This window comes from Micropterus dolomieu, linkage group LG14, assembly GCF_021292245.1.
Source record: "Micropterus dolomieu isolate WLL.071019.BEF.003 ecotype Adirondacks linkage group LG14, ASM2129224v1, whole genome shotgun sequence".
Lineage (NCBI taxonomy): Eukaryota > Metazoa > Chordata > Actinopteri > Centrarchiformes > Centrarchidae > Micropterus > Micropterus dolomieu.
The window spans coordinates 9,478,379-9,502,046 of record NC_060163.1 but is presented as its reverse complement, the minus strand read 5'-3'; the positions used below and the strand labels follow the sequence as shown (position 1 = coordinate 9,502,046).

The window sequence follows — 23,668 nt, the reverse complement described above, 5'->3', positions numbered from 1 at the left end:
TTAAAAAACTATCTTGGAGACAAACAAGTAAGCAAATATGGTGTAAAATTGCCTTCAAAAACCTAAATCCTTTGAACCTTGCACCTAAAGTAAAGAGAACACAGCTCAGTGTGGCACCAAACAAAGCAAGCCCCATTATCGATCACTTTGACTACAGAGTGGCACGTCTCCGATTGTTTTTCAACATCACAACGGATCAATACGAAGGAGTGCTCGGAGACTACAGAAGGGTAAATGATGCCTTCTCTATTTAGAGACTTGGGGAAATTGACATACTGCCAGCTTGGAGGAAGCCTGGGTCGATTGATATTGTCAACACCTTCAGATCTATCATCCATATGGATGTGTTGCCATGTAGAACCTCACTTATATATCAACATATAAGGTGAAGGTGCCAATGTATTGTGATTTATACGATAAGACATAGATTGTCAAAAACTGTATTGGGAAATGGGTTTAGTATCCAGAAGCATCCATTTCAGAAAAGTCTGAGGCTCATATTGGGGTTGGTACTCAGTGTAAACTTGTATTTTAATAAGATCAGCTGGGGTGACTCCACTATGGCACAATGAGTCCTGCCTGAAATTCCACAGTACATCAAGCATGTCATCTCCTGAACTCTTATGAGGAACCCAAAACTGGTTCATTATGTTTGCTTGAAAGAAAATACCGTCTTACACACAAATAAGTCTTTTTCAAATAGAGACTGTCTAAACACTTTGTCACTATTGCGCTCTACTAACGAAGATTCAAGCTTCATCTCTGTTGCAGTCTGGTCTATTAAGGGTTCTGTGGGTTTTGGAACTAGTCTGTCTGTCTGTGATGGATCCCTCACTGTATGACTGATAGTCATCGGTTTCAAATGAATAACATAAGCTTTGATGGGACATGATTTAAGTCTGGGGGACAGTCACCAAAAGTTGTGTGTTGACATATTTTTTTCTCATCACACTCCACTTTTGCCGCATTACAAATAAATCTAAATGTAATGTTAAGTATATTTGGACATTTATTCATAATGATGTGGAAAATGCACAGATTGAAGAAAAAGACCATCAAATGCATGTAAGAGTAGTGATGTCTGTGTGATGATAGGTAGTCCACCTGTAAAAGCTTGTTTTTTGTGAACAACACTTAGGTGACATAAATAAAACAAGAGAAAGTGATATAACATAAAATGAGAAAGCGTATGAGGGCAATTTAGTAAAGGTTGTTCCATCTACCTGTCCAGGCAGAGTCCATGCAATTCATGTGATGAGCACCGCCATACTCCCTGAAGCAGTGATTTTCCACATTTCTACTGCTGAACCTTTGGCCTGGTGATGGCAGTGGACAGTTCCCTCATCACAGTGTCCTGCTAAAACCATATACATTGTCCAGGAGGAAGTTTATGTGGTGTCATCCATCGCAGACCTTTTTTTTTTTTGCTGCTGTTAAACCGGCCAACAATTTACATTGCTTTACATTCAGCTGTACATTTCAGTCATCATCATTAAAAATCTACCTGTCAGGGGAAAATGGGGATTTATATCTACATCTGTGTTCTTCCAGTCTATCTTCTCCGTTTTGACTTGTTATTTAAAACATGACTTAATTTTGATTATTAACAGTAAACAGTTAATAGGGATTATGTGATTGTGTGTATCTGTTTTGCTAGAGAGTCTGTCCATATTTAAATGAATATAATACATGTATTAACTTTTTACTACACCTGAATGTGTGATTTAAAGGTAGATTACACCAAATTGCAAAATACCACTTGAATCAAAAGCTGAGAGAGCAGTTACTTCCTCTCTGCTAAGGTAGTAGGCTGCAATTTTGTGTTAGCTGTTTTATTCATCATGATTGGATTTAGTTGCGTGGAATAACCAAATTACCAATATATAATTTTATTAAGATGTATATTTTAGATAACAATAAGGAAAAATCTAAAAGCAAATTTAGTTTTAGTTTTAGGTGAGGTTAGCCATGGCTATTTCACCAACTAGCTAACACTTGACATAGCTGTGTTGCTTCTGCAGCAGGGAGAGCAGTAAATGCAACTGGCAAAATCTCAAGTGAATGAATCTGGGATTTGGACAACCCCACAAACTCTATTTCAAATCAGATGTGATCCAAAAGTTTACAGTGATATCAAATATGGCAGAAAGGACAAATGATGATGCAAAATAAATATGACTTGTATAACCGATGAAACGCAGCTATACAATGTGGCACCTTATTCTGGATATTTCATTCACTATGTTAATATAGCTTTGAAGCCACTTGAGGGGACATTTTAAGGGAAATATTGGAATCGAATGGGTTCAGTGGTTACCTTGAGCTGACTGGAGCCAGTATTCCTTATCAGTGTGTGTGTGTGTGTGTGTGTGTGTGTGTGTGTGTGTGTATCAGCTTTCCACAGAAGACTGTGACAGTGCTGGCTATAGTCTGATTAAGAGAGGACTCAGAGAAAGGCCTAAAAAAGAGAAACTAGTAGAGAACGCAAATAATCTGTTCAAAATATTGAAAACAAAAAGGACTGTTGCACATTTCCGAGGGAATAACCAGCTGTAAACTGTGAGCATCTTCAGTTCACAGGAATAAAACAGGGCTGTACTAAGATTTTTTCAGTGCAGCAGTACACCTCCAGTATCACAAGGAGGGAGGGATCCTGACATATTATCCAATGTGTCACTGCTGAAAATAAAATCTGTGTCCTTGGGCTTTCTTGGTAAGATTCAGGAAGATATGTGTAGATGTCGAGGACATATGGATTTTGTAACAAAAACTTATGCATCAGCAAATATATCATATGGGTACTTTTTAAATGTTTTTCTTAGCTTAACTGTTTTTTGGTCTTAATGATTTAACAATATTTTCCTGTACTGTAAAAAAAAGTAGTTAACTTTGGTCTCACATTTACACACAAACACACAGGGAGAAAGGAACTGGAGAAAGCTTATGACACCTGTCTGTCCCTGTTGGGCAGGAGTGTAAAGGTTAAATGTGTGTGTCATAGCTGGCTCCAAGGGAGTGTGTGGTCAGGAGGGCTAGCAGACAGCAGGTGGCCACTAGCCCCATCCGCAGCGAACAATTTGGGCAGGAAACAACGTGGAGCTCAGACTTTTCAGTGGATGTAGTGATTTAAAGGGGAAATGAGGGGAAATTACATCCTCAGTCTGCAATCAAAAACTAATATCCCCTCTTCATCGTGTTCCAAATATTCCCCTCCTCTTCTAATGCATTAAATAGCCAACAATTTAACTAACGACTATATTTCGCTAAAATTGCTTTCAAATAATGTGATATGAGTTTCTGCCTCTCTGTCAGCTTGGAGAGGGTGCAATGAGCCTGTTAATTATTTTGCTCTGTTATTTCAGTGTTGCAGGGCTGACGGTGGAAAGGGGCGTATGTTTGATGAACAGGGCGTGGATTTGGCAGAGAGACGGGAAGGGGTTGTTGAGGGTTTCCTATAGAGCCGCTGCCAAAGAGCGACGGGAGCGCACAGAAGGCGCGGAGCGCTGCGGGACATCCATTCACAGCCACCTTTCAGCTGAGCCTCACTGGGACTTCGCTAAAGTTATTGAAAAAATCTACAAGTTTTCTTTGGAGCTTTTGACGAGCTGGAGAATACCGAGAGAGCCAAAGGGCGAGTGGGACAAGCAGAGGAACATGTGGAGCTTTTTGACGCGCGCAGGGCAAGTTTTACTCCACTTGCTGCTGTGGCAGGAGCGCGTTGATTTTTTAAAAGCGTTCTCAGTTTGAGTATCTTATAAAGTGAGTAGTATGAAGTCCTTTGATATGGCATGTTTCCTGCGTTGTGTCCTCATGCTCAGGATTGCGACTCATGGGATGTAGTAAATGGAGATCTGCGTTCAATTTTGGACACCTGAAGGTGCAGTCCAAGCTGTCCGTCTTCTTTACCATGATCCTTCTCTTCACTTACCTCTTCTACTGCCTCAACGGATACTGTGACTCTTTGCCAAGGCCTGTTTATGACCAACAAAGTCATTTCCAAAATAAGTTTTTCTTAAATGATGGACATGAAGCGTCACCGCAGCAGCTCGGCGCATATAACGCGTCTCAGGTCTCGTTTGTCCGCGAACAGCTGTCGGACTTGTCGAAGAGCGAAGCTCCATCTAGCAATATCTCTATAGCCAACAATTTCGGCTGCAAAAAGTTTCCTCAGGCCATCATTATAGGGGTGAAGAAAGGTGGCACCCGGGCTCTGCTGGAGTTTCTGCGCATCCATCCAGACGTGAGAGCCGTCGGATCTGAGCCGCACTTTTTCGACCGCTTCTACGAAAAGGGGCTGGAATGGTACAGGTAAGGAGCTGTTTTACTTGGTGATACAACCATTCACTAATTATTTATTTAAAATCACGAGTTTCCCTGCTGTGATGAACGGGAAAATGACCGGAATAGTAATGAACTGTAAGGGTCAAAGTTCAGATCAGAAGTTAAGACGCTTGATTAGAAGTTGTAGCTGCTTACTGTCCCTTGCCAGAAAAGTCTGGTAATTTAAGTTTAACTCAGAGCTTCCTTATTCCTTATTCTTCCCCAAGATCTCTGTAAACGTGTGCAGAAGCCTTTTATCTTTATTAAGCTGGTTCATTCTGGAGGCTAGAAATATACCAGGGGGCATTCATTTAAGATGAATTCATTCGAAAACTGTGATGAGTATATTATAGCCTAGTAGTCTTGATGTGCATTAGTAAAATCAGGGCATGCAGGGCAAGTAGACAGGGGGCCCCACAACAAGTGCCCAAAAAGTCCCCTGTTTTTTCACAGATTCTTGTAGATTACTCTGTCATACAAAATGTGCATGATATATCTTCTTATCTCTGTTATCGTTAGTTGCAGTTGCAGTTACATGAAGTGTTTTTAGTGGATCCTGTCTGACCAGTCTGATGGGGTAGATAATGTCCACAAAGGGAAATCTCATTTTGTTTCTTTGGAATCTCTTTGACCTTTAAACTGAAAGTGTGTTTAAATAAACATTAATAAATAGTAAAGTATGAACATTTCAAACTGATAAGTGGGCATTTTGAGAGCCATATGTTCATCAAGGACTTTTGTCTTTTCTTTTTTTCCCCCATTCTGGTACCACAATGGAAAAAAGTGCTTTCATGTGCTGTCCTCAAGAGCCAAATGAACACAATCCCATATATATGTATTTTCTAGTTCCACGAAATATTACCGACTGGGCATGATATACCAAAAACAGAGCTAGTTCAAAAACACTCTCCACTTATTAGCCCACATAAAGCATGCTTTTGTGCAGGCGAACGTCATCTCATGCTTCTGTGATCAGTCCCTCTCCTCTCATCTCATTATTAATATCCCTCACCACCAATAAGAGGCTCTACTGATAGTTTCCAAGGATGGCAGCGTATTCAGACCCCTGCCAATAAATTGCTGTTTATTGAGCTGACACGCTGCTTCCGTAAGTGTCCAGTGTTGGTCCCCTGAGGGCCTCGCTACCAGCCTGATCACACAGGGAGGATGGGTTGTTGTGGGTGGTGGCAGTGTGGATGACCCCTCAGTCGTGTAGTCATGTGTTTGCTTGAGGATCAGCCCAAATGGGCTTTTGAAGGTTGACAGCAGTATTTCACAAATAGACCAATTCCATTTTAATTTTTCAGTGAAACCCAGACTCATGACGTTGTTTTCAGGATAGCAGCCTGCAGAGACACACATTAACCTTAAGTTTACAATTTAAAAATGAATGTGTGGCCAATAATTAAAATGGAGGATTTTATTTTTTTTGCAACTTAAAGAATGTTTTTAAACAGCTGCCTGATATCTGATAGCACAAAGAAGGAGAGACAGAAGAAAACCATTACAGAGTAAGAACAGGGGGAAAAGGTCTGGGGAGTAAATGATGGTTTGATAAAGAGACAAGTAGAAGAGAGTGGAGAACATGGAGGTGCGTCAGAAAAAATGTGGGGTGAGAGAAGAAGACAGAGAGGCGCAGGGAGAGATCAATACAGCCGGGTAATGATCTGTTCACTGTGAGGCTCAGATGGAACAGCACTAAGTGACATCAGAGATCAAAGCGTGTGTGCGTGCACAAGTGTCGATTTGCTTTCTTAATACTGTAGCATGATTTTCAGTAAGAGGAAGAGGCTGGGGTTTCCCTGCAGGCTGCATCAAAATGTCATGTGTGATGATAAAGTTATGAGTCAGTTTCACTTCTACTAATCTACTTAAAGTTAGCTGACTACATACAAACTGTGTAAAGTCTTCCCACTCTGTGGATATGATAGGGTATAGGGCTGAAACTAATAATAATCTCGAATCAACAATTATTCCTTAATCTGCTGAGGACTTTCTCTACTAATGGTTTGTCTGTAAAATACCCCAAAATAGAGAAAAATGTATATTATTTCCCAGAATCCAAGGGGACATCTTCAAATTCCTTGTTCCTTGTCCAGAACCCAAAGATATTCAGTTTACTATCATACAAAACAAAGAAATGCAGTAATTCTTACATTTGAGAAACTGAAAACAGACAATGAAATGTTTAATTGATTATCAAAATAGCTGCAGATTAATCTTCTGTTGCTCAACTAATCAATAAATTGACTAATTGTTCCTGCTCTAGGTGAGCTGTTCCAGATTTGTCTTGAAGGAGAAGTCTTACTTCTTTCTATTTTTTTTTACAAAATGTGTCCTTTAAAAAAAAAAATTTTGTCCAATTCTTAGCAAATGTAAGGGGATATTTAGGGGAACATAAGGGTAAAAGACGTTATGGTTTTCCCAGCCTCTCTAATATATTCTGCCACACTTTTTTACTCAAGTCCGGATAGGACCAGACAGTAGATTCAGACTATCTGAATTCAGAGATGCACAAAATTAACCCTTCTACTTTCTTTTCTTCACCGTCATAATTTATAAGATATCCAAATCTCCTCAATCTCATTAAACTCATCATGTTTTCCATCCACTAGTTTAGATTTACCTAAAGAAATTAATCTAATAAGAGTATGGTTAAAATTCCAGTGGAAACAGCACGCTCTAGGATCTGGTGAATGGTGACAAAGCTGAAGTGAATAGTGTTAAAGGTGAGAAGACCGGCGACCTTTACACGTTCCTTTTACTGCTTTCTGTTGTTGGGAGGATGACCTACCTTGTAATCTCTTAAAACAGACATGGTGTGTTCACCTCTGTTTTATCTCTTCCTCTCCTTTTCTCTCCTGAAGGAATAATAAAACGTGTTTTTGCTCCGTCCTAATCCGCTGACAGCTCGTGTCAACGCTGTGTGAATTGGACCGATGTAATGACAGGTCAGGCATTAACATGGACAGCTCAGGGACAGGCGGATTGTGCTGAGAGGGATTAGCCCCCCAGTCACAGTTAAACAAGGCCTTATGAAGCATTAGTCAACACCACCACCCAGCCACCCACTCAACCTAGCACTGGTCTATGATGAGCGCTCCAGTTATCCTACACCTCAACCTTTAGTGCTATAGGGGAAGCTTATTGTAGTGTACCCAGGGGCGGTGTGCTTCACTGGCTTACAGACGGGCAGTTAGTTTTATTTATTTTATTTTTATTTTTATTTTTATATGATGTAAATGTTTAATGCACGTTCAAGTAATCTCTGGTCCAGTGATTCCCACCCATGAGTTGTACCCTGGGGGGTACTTTTGCAGTTCAGAGCTACGTGGAAAGATTGTGGAGAAGCTTATTTGAAAAAAAATTAAATTATGATATGATTTAAAAAATATATATCCACATATTGAGTCAGCTGTAACAAAGAGATCAGCCATTTCAACAAGTACCCTAAAACAAAATATGCGTACATTCAAGTGATAAAGTCCTCCAGTGGCCCTACGTATTATGACTCTAGTCTGTTGGGAGCAAAGCATGTCTTCACCACTGTAACCATGGCAATGAAGGTCCCATTACCTTAACAAACCACAACATGTTTTCCAACAGTAACCTGGTCTGTCTGGAAGGCACAGACAAAAGAGGCCTGCTGATAGGAGAGTCCGGACAGAAACGCTTGTAGCCTATGTGGTGTTCTAAAGGGCATTTCTGTCGCTTAATTTGGAGGAGTTGCTGGTGTCGCCTGAACACTATGTATTGCGAAGAGTGCATGAAAACAAGCCAGCAAAGAAGTCTAAACAGCTAGCTAAAAGTAATAGATAAATGGTTAAAACAGCTAGCTAAAAGTTATGAATAAAGGGTTAACATAGTTAACTGAAGTAATGGATGATGGTTAAAATAACCAGCTAAAATTTATGAATAAATGGTTAAAATAGCTAGCTAAAAGTAATGGATAAATGGTTAAAATAGCTAGCTAAAAGTAATGGATAAATGGTTAAAATAGCTAGCTAAAAGTAATGGATAAATGGTTACAATCGTTAGCCAAAAGTAGTATATGAGCTTATAAATAGTTAGCTGGAGTAATGGATAAATGGTTAAAATAGCTAGCTGGAGTCGATGAAGTAGTAACGTTAGCCTAGCCTACTTGATTATGTGATGGGGCTGTGGGGGTAGGTTAGATTAAAAAAAAGTATGACTGCTCTAGTCTCTTTCTCTCCTTTCCTTTGTCTCTCACACATCACTGCACACATAGTTCTGAAAATATATATATGAAGTGATAATAATAATGTATTAAGGATCTCAACATTGACCTGTCTTTATGTTCCTCAGTGGCTTCTGAATAATCAGTAGACAAATACATCCCTATGACTTCCCACTTTCATTTCTCCCTTCCTTTCCCGCCCTCCTGCCTATTCCATACTTCCAGGTATCAGATAAAAAAATATTATTCATTTAGTGTAATTACATGTTAAGGACCCAGTGATTTAAATATATCAATTTACAGAACCATTGAATGTGAAGCCAACATAATCATCTGAAACTGGGCTGGAAATTATCACTTAAACATTTATTCTCTGACAGAGCTCTTCATTTCAAAGTGCTGTCTGTGTCTTTGAGCTCGGAGAGAACCTTGGCCCCTGTCTTCAGCTGGTAACCAAGTAAAACACATGAACATCCTTAAAGGAAGCATTTGGCAAATTGTTTCAGAAAAAATGCTTATATGTGGAAAAGCCTTGGCTTTGCCATCTACTGGAAACGATTCTGTGGTTTGGTGGTGGAGAATGAGGGTTCAGACAGCCATAGTGTGCAAGTGAGCGAGTGTGATCATGTGTGTGAACTCAGATTCGTTCACACTGCTTCAGCTCCACCTGAAGTCTATCCACTCCCCCAGTTCTTCTCAGCGTATCTCCATCTTTTTTTGACCCCATAAATATCCAGGCGATATAAATGTCATTTCCTGGTATCGATCACCTAAAATAGGTTCTTTCTATTGATCTCTCTCACTCTGCCTTTATCACGCTGTTGCAGCAGAAATGAATTAACTTCTGAATATTCAATCTTGTTGACAAGGAGCTGTTACTCCCTTCCACCGCTGACATTTATACCCCATAGTCTGAGTGTTGCTGGAGCGGATTTATTGGCTCGTTCAGGTCACTCACACTACATAATGTAAAGCCACTGGATGAGTCCTCGCTCCTGTTAGAATTGAGTTGATTTCTTTTCTCTTGGTTTCTAAATCTCTTTCCTTATCGACTAACTTCTTTGTTTCATGTTGTATAATTCACCTGGATGCGCTGCCTAGACAGGAATGTCCAGGTTTTATTTCCTGTTAGACTCTTCCACCAAGCACAGGGGATTCTCCAGTTGAATTCCTCTATGCTCGCATTCTTGGAAGCTGCATGCTCCGGAGAGTGTTTTTCAGAAAGGGGTTTGGGCAAAGAGAGGCTTTCAGGGAAGAATTTGGAAAAATAAGAAATGTATAGATTTGCTGGAAGAAAGAAGGCTTTGTGCAGAAGCAGAAGACAGGGTCCAATGCTTTGCGAGTATTTGAAGCTGCATTAGCGTAGGAAGGAAAAAATAGGTTGCTCATGTGCAACATGAGCAACACTATCTGACATGTCTGTCATATCTAATAAACATAATGTGACACGTGCTGCTATTTACATGTGATGGGCTTTTTGTCAGAATTAATACACTATGTAAATTAAGCTGAGAAAACTATAAGGTGATAATCAAACATGACTTGATAAATTGGTGCGGGATAGGTATGGATTTTTACTCGATGAAAAAAAGGTCTGATCCAGCTCAGTCATCAATATTTTGACAGCTTGTCATTGGTCGACCCTTCCCCTCCCAGCATGCTGTGTCTCATCCAATCAGAAATAATAAAATCAGATGATTGCACGGCGAGAAGATCATTGGGGAAATACTTCACTCACAGTTACAGAGTGCAGAAAGATAAAGTTTGCGTCGTTCATCACTGTGATTGATTTTTAATTTCTCATGGGTTTTAATTTCTGACTGTCAGACTGAGAATGTGCATTTTAAGTAAAGGACTCAAGACATGCTGTTACTTTTCTTCAGCCGTAAACTCATCAAAGTCTGCCTTTCCTTGTTAAACAGACAGAGATCAGATGATTGATGAACAGCCATGATGGATCACAACAAAAAACTCATCTTTCTGCTTCCTCCTCCTTTTCTTCTCTTCATGTCAGTCATTTGACTTTATTTTCGCTCATTATCCTTTAAATCTTCTCTCTCTGCTTTTAGTCGTCAGCCTTTTTTAATTGAATGGTCATACAGGAAATGAGTTACTCATAAGAAACGAAAGGAATTGAAAAAGGAATAGAAACATCAGGTTTTGTAAGATGGTGGAAATTAGCTAAGTACATTTACTGGAGTGCTGTACAGTTTAGAGGTACTAGTACACTTTCTACTTTTTTACCCTAATAACTTAATTTGACTCCAATACCATAGTTACTAGTCACTTGCAATAGCAATGATCAGATAATAAAGCATGATGGCATATATGTACACATAGTATTTAAAGGGTGGGTTCATATTTTGTCAAGTCATGTCTTAAAACAGTACTCACATGCCCATGTTTACATCAAAATGCTTCTTGGCCACTGTAATAATTTCTCCCATCAATACTGGCCTTTAAGGGACCTTTTCAGGACCTCCATTGAACTTATGAATGCTTTTTTAATATAATAATAAAGCATGTCTTCACAGGCAGCATGAACAAGAGCAACAAGTACAGCAACCAAAAACTGTTTGATTGTACATATGGGCATGTGAGTACTGTTTTAAGATAGACTTTCAAAAAATGTGAGTGTCTCTTAGCTAGTTATTAGTGATGCATGAATACACTACCTTTAGAAAAACTTCAAAATCCAGAACGTCTAGTATTTATATAGTGTACTAACGCTACTCTTATACAAATAAAGGATAACTAAGAACATTTGATATTGTAATCTTGTAATCTTAATTTAAGATAAAAACTGCAATAAAGTAACTTTGCTTTTAAATTGATTACTTTTTGGTCTATACAATTTCTGAAAACAGTGGGAAAAAATGTCTGTTACAATTTGTCTAAGACGAGGTTTTCGCAGTCAAAAAACCCCAAAGACATCCAGCATACAATGGTATAAAACACAGAACACTCCTCACAACTCAGAAGCTGAAAGGAAGTTTGGTATTTTTCTAGATAAAATTACGTAGATAAATAATAATAATATTTAAATATATGAATAATAATGGCAGTAGTGTGTAATGGAAATCAGTTTATCAACTAATAAATTAATTGTTTCAACTCTCTATAACACCAATATATTCAAGACGATCATTTTGGGGAGTGTTGTCTAAAGGCTCTATTTGTCCCACTGTTTTACACTGAAAAAAGTGTCTCACTCACAAACTCACTTTCTCCATTTATGTCAATTACATAAGTATTTTGGTCAGGAAAAGAGACCCATCAGAACTAGATACATAAATGCATAGTTTCAGCTGTTTGATAGACAGAACACACACCCAAACCCATACTGTTAACTGTCACAGGTCTGTCTAGAGAGGAAGGTAATAATTGACTCTGTGTGTGTGTGTGTGTGGCTGACCGGTGTTTATCTCTGTTTAATGTCTGACTATGTGAGTGGGGGGTTGTGGGGTCATGAGAACCTGCAGCTACCTCGAGAATCCCAGAGAGAAACGCACCTTTCTTTGTCTGCTATTAAACCTTCCTGGAAACCTCCCATCGGTTTGACTTAACCAACTTAGAACTATTGGTTAATTGCCTGTGCTGGTTTTGAGAGGAAATGAGATTAATTATGCCTGAAAGTCTGGCACTGAGAGCTAGAGCTGAATTTGAGGACAAGCAAAACATCAAACAAGAAGCTGTGATGGGAGGAAATCTGGAAACCAACACCAGCTCCCGCTTCATGTCCATCCAAACACGACTGTGTCCTGTGTGTTTGATGTGTGTGTAAGCGTAGCCGAGGCCCGCTGAGTCCACTCTGATGGAGCCTGATAGATGGCACTAATAGCAGACCGCTGAACGGACTGTTTCCAGTTGTAAAAGCCCTGCCTCTGCCAGCAGTGATTTCCGTTTCTTCAGCTTAAGACACTTCTAACAATGAGCTGAGAAACCACAAGGAGTGGCAGGCTGAAACTGCTCGGAAGTGGGTTTTTAGGATAGGACAGTATCGAGTGTTCTTATTGGTCGGGACCTGGGGAGTTGCCAGACGAGCAAAAGCCCATACTGAGTCAATTAGCCTGTATCTATCTATCTATCTATCTATCTCTTAGTAAAGTAATGTTGAGGTGATAAGTGATTATATTAGTGCGTATCACAAAATATGGTAAGTTCCTCAATGTAATATAATATAATTTAACATTTATGAGTAAATACATGCAATGTATTTTGGCTATGAACTATTGCACCATATTTCTAATCTAATTTCTAATCTAATTCTAATTTATCTAAATATAAGAAAAATAGGTGATGCTCAATCAGTATAATAGCTGATATTTATGATTAAGTAAGGTTCTGATTAATACATGAATATTTACTCAATTCTTTTTGTGATCCATGATGTCATTTGTCCAACCAGCAGAGCAAAATCCAAAGATATTCAGTTCAATATGATAGACTAGACTTAAGATAATCATTGAATATTCACATTTGTCAATAGATAATGTTAATTTTTTGGCATTTCTTCTTAAAATGACATAAACAATTAATTGAGTATTACTAAAGTTTCCGATCAATTTTCTGTCAATGAAACAATTGAGTAACTGACTAATTGCTGCAGCTTCAATGTAATAATTCCGTGGTAAATTGAAGAAAGGAGGAATTTTAAATTTGAACTGCCAGTTAAGTCCACATACGTTCCTTACTCATCACACCAGGCTAACAGCCCAATTATGTAACTGTGGCAAGGACATCATGATATCACAGAGGTCAGGATCTACCCGATCTATTCGTCTGTCCCTCCCTCCCTCCCTCCTGTGTTCCTGAAATCGGATGAAGTCAGGGAGGGGCCCCTCGAGGCCCCTGGCAGCTTCGGAGATAAAGCCACACAAGTAGTGCACGGTGGGCCCGGCAGGAACACGACTGCAGATTTTCCCATTTGATAAGTCAGGGGGGGTGGGAGTAATCAGTGGCAACTTGCACACACACACTCACTCACACACACACACACACACACACACACACAAACACACACATTAACTCACACTCGCTCATATGGACACATACAGCACACACACATAACAGGCTTTGCCTTATTTCCATGTGCTGTCATTACAGATTGTTACACTATCAGAGAGATAAAATCACTGCATCCCTTCTTCCTGTTCTTTATTTTCACAAATTTTTCTTACTGTGGTCATTGTTAAGAATTAAGCATTATGGTGACACCTTTGGTTGTAGGTGCTCATTATCATGATATTTTTGCACTTTACTTCCCAGAGATAACTTGTTGCTTGTGTGTCCAGCCTGTCACGTCCTCATTTTTAATTTTTTATAGTTTTATATATATTTTTTTATTTTGCTGTTAATTTACAAAAACAGTTTAGAACATCTTTCAGAATATTGACACAATAGTTTGACAGTTTTTGGGAAATAAGCATATTCGCTTAAATGAGAATAGCAGAGATACCACTGTCACATCTGTATGGTAAATATAAGGCTACAGCCAGCAGCCAGTTAGCGTAGCACAAAGATTTCCCCTGTATCATACAACTCGCCAAGAAAGCATATAATGTTCCCTTAAGACGAATCGTTATTTTTTCAGTCAACTTTTCAGAGAGGATTCAAACCGTTGCGAGCTAATGCTCAACGTTCAAAAGGTGTAGAATTAGTGGCTTTGCTGAAATTCATACACACACACACACACACACACACACACACACACATTTATCTTCCTCTGTCATTAGGGCTGCCCTGATTCCTCAGAGGAAACTCTGACTGACCACCTCTCACTCACTCACCGCTCTCTCTCAGGTCCTGTCTCTATTAACTGTTACGCCTCTATTTTTCCCCTCAGCTAGACACATTCTTCAGCTCTTTCCTACCGACCTACCCCAGTGATGCAAAGCTCCTCGGTAAAAATATTCCTCACCACCCTGGTGCGTCAGCCAAACGGTAACCTTCGGAGTGTGTTATCGTCCGCCACACACACATACGATGAAGTAAGATGCAGTAACATGAGGTGCAAGCAATGTGGGTTTACATAAAACAGAAAATTGCATAAGGGGCTGGTGGATGAAATCTTCTGCCAATATTCAGTGTAGAACAGGATATCGGTAGGTCGCTCAATCTTTTCATTCCTAAAACTTAAAATCATCCGCTGTATCTATCTAAATTTTTTTCTTTACAGAAAAAAACTCTGAAACTGCATTTAGACACATAAACTCTTTAGTGAAAACCAGAGGCAATTACTTATCATTTATCACTTTAGGGCTTCAAATCTCCTTTTGGCAGCCTGACAACAAGAAATTTGACTATCTGAAAAATTAAGAAAATGTCCAAGACCAAGTCCAAGTTCTCAACATCATCCAACTAATGTAATGGCCCTACTCCAACAGACACAAAGAGAAGTATTACTTTACCTTCCCTTTGATTGAGTTACTTACAGTCCCGGCTGACTTCTAATCAGCCCACAGAAGCTCCTCAAGCCTGTATTTGCCGTCAGTAATGACAAACCTCAGCGTCCACGCAGCAGCTTTCACAGTCCCTCTGTAGTGGTCAAAAATGTCGATGTGTTTTAAAATTTCCTTCACACGTGTCAAATGTATTCATAACAGTCTCAGTTTGAAGGATACAGTGGAGGCCAAGTGGAGGCTTTGAAGTCGAAAGAGGGAGATGGGTCCTCGGTTAGAAAAGTGGAAAAAATAGAGGAGGTGAGTGAAGGAGAAATGGAGCGAGAGGAAGGAAAAGAGGGGAAAACATCACATGTACGAGAGAGAAATCTGCACATGATGACATGTTGCATTACATGATCCCCTGTGATCCCTGGTGGTCTCGGCCTCTGAATCACAACCATCTGCCTCTGACCTTCAGGGTGGAAGAGTCCATTTCCGCACAGTGCAGGCTGGAGGGGATTAAGAGGGTCCGGGCCCTGGGCCCAGCAGAGCCTATATGGATCACAGCGTTCAGAGCTCTGAACCCCGGACCAGAGGGAAACTTTCTAACCCAGAAACACTTCCCTCATCTCCGCCATACACACACGCACACATACACACATACTGAGGACTTCATTGCTCCCAGATGTGGATCCATCCTGTGGAAGGCATGTTCAGATGGTTAGCGTGTGTGCGTTGTGTTTACATGTGTGAGTGTATGTCACAGTAGAAAGCACAGAAAGAGAGAGAGATGGGTGGTGTACAAACAGAAATGAAAATGGCTGGAGTGTGTGCTTCCCACTGGAAAAGCGATAATAGCCACTGTGCTTACAGTACTTGCAGGTGCCCTTTTCACTTTAAGATATACACATTTGATAAACACTTTAGCAGGTGAACCCCTTCATTGGGGGCAGCAATCTTCTCCACAAAGTCAGAGAGCAGTAACTACAGAAAGAGTGAAGCTCCAAAAGTTTTTTTTGTAATGCATTTTACCCCATTGTATTTTGCCATAACATACAGATAACCTAAAAATGCAGATACTGAACTATGCCTTTGCAGAGTTGTCAAGGAAAATGAGGGGAAAATGCAGTTGCTACAATCCGAAAGTGTTCTTTAAGCTTTTTTTTTGTTTAAGACAATAAACTAACAACTATTATTTATACTTAATAACTCATCTGCTCTCTGCCTCTCAGTCTACAATTTGTAATATAAAATGTTTGATATAATCTACATGCAATGTAAAGTTAGCTTAAAGGCGACACTTCAGTAATTAAGTGTTGCACTTTCACATAGTTGGGCCATTTGCAAGAGACTGATTTTAAAAAGGTCAAAATTTATGCAGCTGGGGACGAGATATCTTGACTGTTATTCCCTGTTATGAGTCCTACATTTCCCATAATGCATCTCCAAGCTGAAGACGAGATAACACTGATGTCACCAGGGTCATTTTCCTTTAAAATGTAGAAATCTTTCTCACTCGACAATTGGATTTAATGACTGTTCATCTACAGTTAACAGCTATAGTAGTAGGCAAAGAAAGTAAATATACTATACTTTCAGCTAAGGTTAGTCTCACTGATCGCTTTCTTTAACTTGATATAGCTGTCTCTCTGTGGCAGAGATTGCAGAAAGTAGTCGTTGAACCCAGTTTACCAAGACAGAGTGCAGTTTGGCTTGTTTGGCAGTCTGGAGTGCGGTTTGGCTTATATTTTATTGTATCTGCATTTTGTAGTTACTGCAAATTCTACATAATGTTTTCATGGAAATGTTAAATTTCTATGGCATAATCATTTTTTATGTAGTAAAAATGTCAGATTCTCGGGTTAACTCAATTTTGACCAAATATGTACTTACCTCAATTTGGCTTGTGGGGCAGAAATGGAAAATTCTATTTAAATAATTGTCTATTTGTCTACTACCTCCGTATGCAGTAGCCCCTGCTCATCTCCTGTTGCTTTTGTTGAGAGCCTGATGCAGATCCTTTAAAGAAGCTCATTCGTGTGTCCTCATATTTGAGTCATAAACAGTAGTCTATTAGCCTGCAGTCCTTTAAACAGGCCCTAATAAAGCTCAGCCCACCCACACACAGCACAGTTAAATGTGAGCATGTGAGAGCACCTGGACATATTTGTATGCAAAGATAAACGCACATCTGCGTATTTTCAAAGCCGACCGCATTCCTGCTCCAGATGCTAACGTTAAAGGTGTGATGAAAACAAACATCAGTTCACTAGGTTTTCCTAAAATCTCTTTTTGGAAACCACACAGAGGCCAGCGGTCAGTGGCGTCGCAAACAGCAACTGGTATCAGATTTTTAAAAAAAGAACAAACACTGTGTTTTTATCTTCATGAGCGAAAAAGAGATTAGACGCTTCTGAACAGTGACTCCAGGTTAATGAGAGGATTTTGTGCCGTCTTTAAGTTGCAGCTGTTTTTCTTCTCTCCATCTTTGCTTCTACCTCTCATTCCCTCTTTCCATTTAGTCTTGCCCACTCTTTTTCTGCGCTCTTCTTCTCCTATCCCTTCCCTGTACACCTCCTCCCTGTACTCCACCATCGTGTGGCCTCCTTCTGGGCTTTTTGTTGTAGCCAGGCAGTTCTGTGATTACAGGCTGGTGGTTCAAAATGTAAACATGTTGTCAATGAAAGCCCCACTCAGCTTCAAATGGAACACCATGGCTTCCATTAGACTGATGTGTGCTAGAGACACAATCACAAGACACCAAATGGCGCAAACACACTGGCACCTCAGCTGTTTTTGTTTTCAGATCTGGTTGTAGGCTTTGGATCTCGATGCCTGCAACCACAGAAAAATACAAAAATACTAAAAATGTCTTGCATGTTATCCTGCATCTTGCATATCTGGGCCCATATTGGATAAAAAAGATGTTGATAATGCTAGTCACAACACCTATACTTTGTAGTAGTAAATTGTTCCACAATCTAAAAAATCAACAGTAACACACAAGCTTTAGCCACTGTTTTGCACCAATTGTCGAAAGTCATACTCATGTAAAAGCAGACTCCACTGACAGCTATATTGAGGGACTTTTTTTCGTGCATGTTCTCTTGGGGGGAGAGTCAGCTTGTGAAATGTAGGAAACAGAGGTACAGAAGGCAGGTGAAGGAAAGGTAGTTGAACCAGAACAGCATGCAATTACCACAAAAGCACATCACAGATTGATGACACATGAGAGTAACAGTGGGGTGGAATTTCCCCTCAAAGCCAGAGTTGTTAAACTGTCCTTGGATCCAAATGAGAAGTTTAGCTTCTTTTTTCTGAAATACAGATTCATAAAAACTATATTGCCCCTCATGTCATGTGGTGGACAGAAATAAGCCTGCGACCCACAGTCTCAGAAACTTGGCTTCAGAGCGATAGGTTGTAGCTTACGCTTTGGCCTGGAATGCTCATTGTAATACATCCCAATGTTGAGACTAGCCATAGAAACAGTATTGTTTTTGTAAACATTTCCCCCTTCGGTATTTGCTGTATATTTCTCAATTTTGTTTAGCCCCGGCCCTGTAATAAACTCAAGGGTTTCTTATGAATACCACGAGTTGTGTGTTTGGTGTTACCCTCTTAGTTCCATGCCAGCGGACATGCCAGACTTGGAGCTGACTGTGTGTGTTGGATGAGAGAGAGAGGAACGGAGTTGGCTCCATCACCACACACCAGAGCTCAGAGCCCCATAAGCCCTTCACTTACAGACCAACCACGAAGACTCTGACCCAACCATCACCACATGCCTGCAGAGGAGGGATGGGGGAAGCATGAAAATTAGCTGAGGGATCTTTCACAGTTGCAACACTGGCATTCCTCACTGCTTATATTTCTATAACACAAACTGAGTCTGAGATTTGAATTTGCTCTTTTAGCTCAACAAAAGGGGCAGTATTTATTTTTTATTTTTTTTAAAGAGAGGAAAATTTGCAGGATTTTTTTTTTATACACCGGAGGTTATTAGATTCCATTTTAGCGTTACAGTAGCATTTGATTTCAATAAAGGACACGAGACAAATAGGTTTTCCTTTCCCTCCCATTTCCCTCATTTTATATACAATCTGCTTTGGCACATTAAATGGACTCTCAGTCAAACGCGGGCTTTGGTCAGGGTTTGTTGAACTTTTTGAGGTACTACTACGTCTTCTCAGCCTCTGAGTCATTTAAGTAGGGGTAAAGATCAAGAGGAAGAGGGCCGCCCAGTTTTCTGAAAGCCAAAGTGTGCCTAGAATACCTCAACCACTGATGATAATAACAATCAGAGGGCCAAAGGCAATAACCAGGATTGAATGCAAACACATGCTACCATAAGACAATGCTCGATTAACCTGTTTGTTACAGGATATTTTTGGACTTATGCCTTTTTTTTCTGTACACATAATTTATAAAACTACAGCAGCCAAAATATTCAATACATTAAAGGATCATTTTACTGTATTATAACTTATTTTTGTAATTATGGCAATCATTGCTATCCGTAATGATAACATTGTATGGATTAAGTTAATTAATGAGATGTGGGAACGTGGCAGTACTGCTGTAACAAAATCTGATAGGGAAAGAAACAAGTGGTAAGACAATCACACAGGTTGTAAATAAGCCAAATGACCACCAGATAATCTAAACCACTTTATTTGGAGGTTAAAAAAATTCTTCTAAGTTTTGCCAACACAGAGACTTGTTTAAAAGTTGCCTGATTGTACTACCTACTACTTACTTATGTTGGAATGTTCCCGAGTTCCCAGATGTCAGCAATGGACCATCGTCACTTAAGACATATTGACATTTAGCTGCATTGGTGACGGGGTCCTGGCTGGCTGTCATGAGACACTTGAAAAGAACTGAGCTATCATAACAGTTAGAAACACATGTGTTTCTCATTCTGTAAGTCAAAATGACTGCTGTGAAAAAGGCATATTGACTTAGGGAGTATAATGTATTTTATTACAAATTCTATGAGAACTACGAAAATAAGACAGAGTTGTAATAAACCAGAATCATTCTTTAACACTCTACTCTCACTTAATCTGGTCTGTTGTGTAGTTAAATAGGTAACTGCTGCTACTAACTGCTGTTTTCCCATCTGTTTGATTACATTATTAAGTAATGTGCACAGTAATGTTTTTTAGGAATTAGTAGTGTAATTGAACATTTGGTAATTACACAGTCACTAATCATGGTAATGCTCTGTTAGCTTGGTGCAGGGGCTGGAGGTGCAGCAACACAGTTAGCCTCTACCAAAAGAGAAGAAATGTTTCTCCTGGTAATTTCAAATATGTTCTTAGTTGGTGGGTGTGTCAAACCCACAACTTTTCACTGTGAGGGCTGAAAAGCTGTGTGCAGTCATTGGCACTAACATTAAGCTAGCTGTTGATGGTCAATAAATATATAAAAAAGATGCTGGCTGCTTGTTGAAGAGAAATGTCTCTTTGTTTGTTTCTGCTAAAGTCAGAATATGTGATGGGTGTTGAAGGTATGACAGAGCTGGGCCAAGAAATGAAAGTAACGAATAATGTAGCTAACTTTAATTACTTTTGTTGTTGTGTAGTGTTACTTTTTCAGTTAGTAAAATGTAATGCGTAATTGAGTCCATTTTTCAAGTAACTGGCCCAATACTGACATGTGAAAATGATTATCTTACAGTGCACACAAAAGGGGAAAACAAGGAATTCAATTGAAAAAATATACAAGCACTGACAATAGCTTTTCCAGCCCTGCTTTAAGACTACAAATACCAGTGGTATGACAGTAATGTGGCTATTAATTTAGTTCTTTGGGACATTCTCCCAGCTTCAAGAAGCAAGAGCAAAGGGAGAGTCCAGGCTCTCATGAGCCTGTTGAGGAGGAAGCAGAGGAAATTACTTTTCTGAGGTTAATATAGCTTGGTGGTTTTCCTACAGTTTTGCCACAGTAGCCGCTCACAGACTCCCTCACAGTCTGTGCTGACATGGTCACTCCATCAGTGCCAGTAGTTAATCTCATGTTTATCTCCCTCTAATCACAGATTGAGCTCACTAATTACAAAGCAAAATCAGAAAGCCTTCAAGGCAATTAAGGCCCCATCAAAGGAATGTGAGGATTATGAGAAAATCAAGGGAATGTATACATTTTTATAATACAGATGTTATTTTTATAATATAAAGCATACAGTATGTTGGCATTTTCACAAGTATATGCTCATGGAGTACAGTTTATTAAAGGCAGTGTCTCTCTCTCTGTCTTTCTTTTTCTCTTTCATGCAGGAACCTGATGCCTCGTACTCTGGAGGGTCAGATCACCATGGAGAAGACTCCCAGTTACTTTATCACCAAAGAAGCCCCTCGCCGTGTCTTCTCCATGAGCCGCCACACCAAGCTCATTGTGGTGGTGCGTGACCCTGTGACCAGGGCTGTTTCTGATTACACTCAGACTCTTACCAAGTCTCCCGGGCTCCCATCCTTCCAGAACCTGGCCTTCCGCAATGCTACCACAGGCCTCATCGATACATCTTGGAGTGCTGTGCGCATAGGCATCTATGCCAAGCACTTAGAGAGCTGGTTGCGATTCTTCCCGCTCTCACGCCTCCTCTTTGTCAGCGGGGAACGCCTTGTGACGGACCCAGCAGGCGAGATGGGCCGGGTCCAGGACTTCCTGGGAATCAAACGTGTGGTGACAGACAAGCACTTCTACTTCAACCAGACTAAAGGTTTCCCCTGCCTAAAGAAGCCTGAGGGAAGCAGCAGGCCACGGTGCCTGGGGAAGTCAAAGGGCAGGCCCCATCCCCAGATCCCCTCTGAGGTCCTGCTTAGGCTCAGAGACTTCTACAGACCCTTCAATCTCAAGTTTTACCAAATGACCGGCCACAATTTTGGCTGGGACTGAGCAAATACTCATCAAAGCTCTTAATAACTGTTAGTAGCATTCTTGTTCAGCCAACTACCAAAACCAGACAGGGATACCTTGAAGACATTGTGTGTTACCAAAGCTTTTACAGTACAAAATATGCCTTTCCTTTATTTCCCAAGATATGAAAACTGTCTGTGAAAACTCCTGCCGTCCTACAGATTTACAACAGTCATCCTAACAAGGTTTGCGAGAACTTCAATTCCTTGAGCCAATTTAGCAATCAATGTTACACAAAAGCTTGGGAGAAACGCTGGTTGTGGCTCAAACTGCTGCAGTGTGACAGGCGCAAGCCACATTGAAGCATACTGCTTATTTGCTTTAAATTGGAACTTCTAGCACTTGGCACCCTGAGTGCCAGAAGTATGCTAAGCTCTCTTTGCTGTCCAAAACAGTTAACTGCACAACCTCTATATTGAAAATAACCCCAGAAAGATGCCAACACTGCAAAGAGATGTGCTGAAGTAAAACCAAATGGCAAAAGAGCAACATGCCTTGACAGCCGGGCAAAGCTACAATAAACCAAATGACATATTGGAGTTTTGTGACACAGGAGATCTGCTAAAGAAATGCCACTGACAGCGAGGAAAGAAGCAAAGGGTTTAAAATTGTGCATAATGGTGCAATCAAAATATGTGTACATGTATGTTGTTGAGACATAAATTAATAATTCAGGATTACTTAAATCCCATCAGCATTGTTTATTTCACCTCTGGGTAAACAATCTGACACGTTTACAGTGGATGTACTTTTAACTTTATAAAAGATGTAGCTAACACAGGTACCTGGTACTGGTGCAAAAAATTTACCAGAAATGTTAAACACACAGTCCACTATGTGCTGTAGATTTGCTGTTATTTATGCCGCTAATACAATGCTTGTATAAAATGTTCTTTACAGACAAACACCTGTATTTGTGATTGTTTTGTACTTCATTTAATCGACACTCACTCCACAAACTGTACTTACATGCAACTGTATATTTCTAATTTATAAGATGACAAACTATTGTTATTATTGAAACTTTTGTATTTGCAATTCTGCTGGAAATTCTAACTAAAGCCTTTATTGTAAAACATGCTTTGGGCTCATTTATGCATTTCTGAGAACCATTCAGTTCATCCTTTTTGTATTTATTCCAAACAAGCCAATGTTGCTGCTGCCAGGAATATTACATCTGTGTAGCAGATGATTTTTTTCTTGGAAGACACCTATCAGACACTGGATGATTAGAAAAGCAAATACAATTAATCACTCTTCTGTGATTTTAAGGGATGACTTAGTAGAAAAGGTGACATTTATTTACAGTATGAAAATGCTGTGGATTGTTACTTTAATCTTTACTTAGCCTACTTGTAAAATCAAGTGTTAAATGGGCTCAGTCTCGGATTTTAATGAATAAAGAAAAATTGTTCACATCAACAGGGGGGCTCTGTTTGTAGGTAATTAAAAATTACCAGCACCTAAATGTCAGGGTGATTACATGTTTTAAAAAACATTTCTCCCTGTTTCTGACTTTAACTTCAACTTTAACTGTAATTCCACTGAGCTACAATCAGCCAATTAAATCCATTGTCATGTCTGTAAGGGAAATATAAGGCTAACTGCTAGTCTGACTCTGTCTAAACATAACAAAATGAGACTACCAGGACCTCTAAAGCTCACTAATTAACAAGTTAAATCTTGTTTGTTTAATCCTGATTTTTCTCCTTCAGACAGCGCTAAGCTAACTGTTTCCCCCTTGTTTCCTTTCTTTATGCTGAGCTAAGATAACGTCTTCTAGCTGTGTATTTTCACTGAACAGACAAATATGAGAGTGGTTTTGAGCTTCTCATGCTACTAC

The 23,668-nt window shown here is 39.7% G+C and overlaps 1 protein-coding gene across 1 annotated transcript; it reads left to right on the top strand.

Moving 5' to 3' along the window:
- The first annotated feature begins 3,640 nt into the window (after positions 1–3,640).
- On the top strand, positions 3,641–22,770 carry si:dkey-121b10.7 (heparan sulfate glucosamine 3-O-sulfotransferase 6). The gene is made up of 2 exons (XM_046069093.1): positions 3,641–4,308; positions 21,186–22,770. Exons 1-2 carry the CDS (start codon positions 3,830–3,832, stop codon positions 21,802–21,804), a joined length of 1,098 nt encoding a protein of 365 aa, XP_045925049.1. The 5' UTR covers positions 3,641–3,829; the 3' UTR covers positions 21,805–22,770.
- The last annotated feature ends 898 nt before the right edge of the window (positions 22,771–23,668 follow it).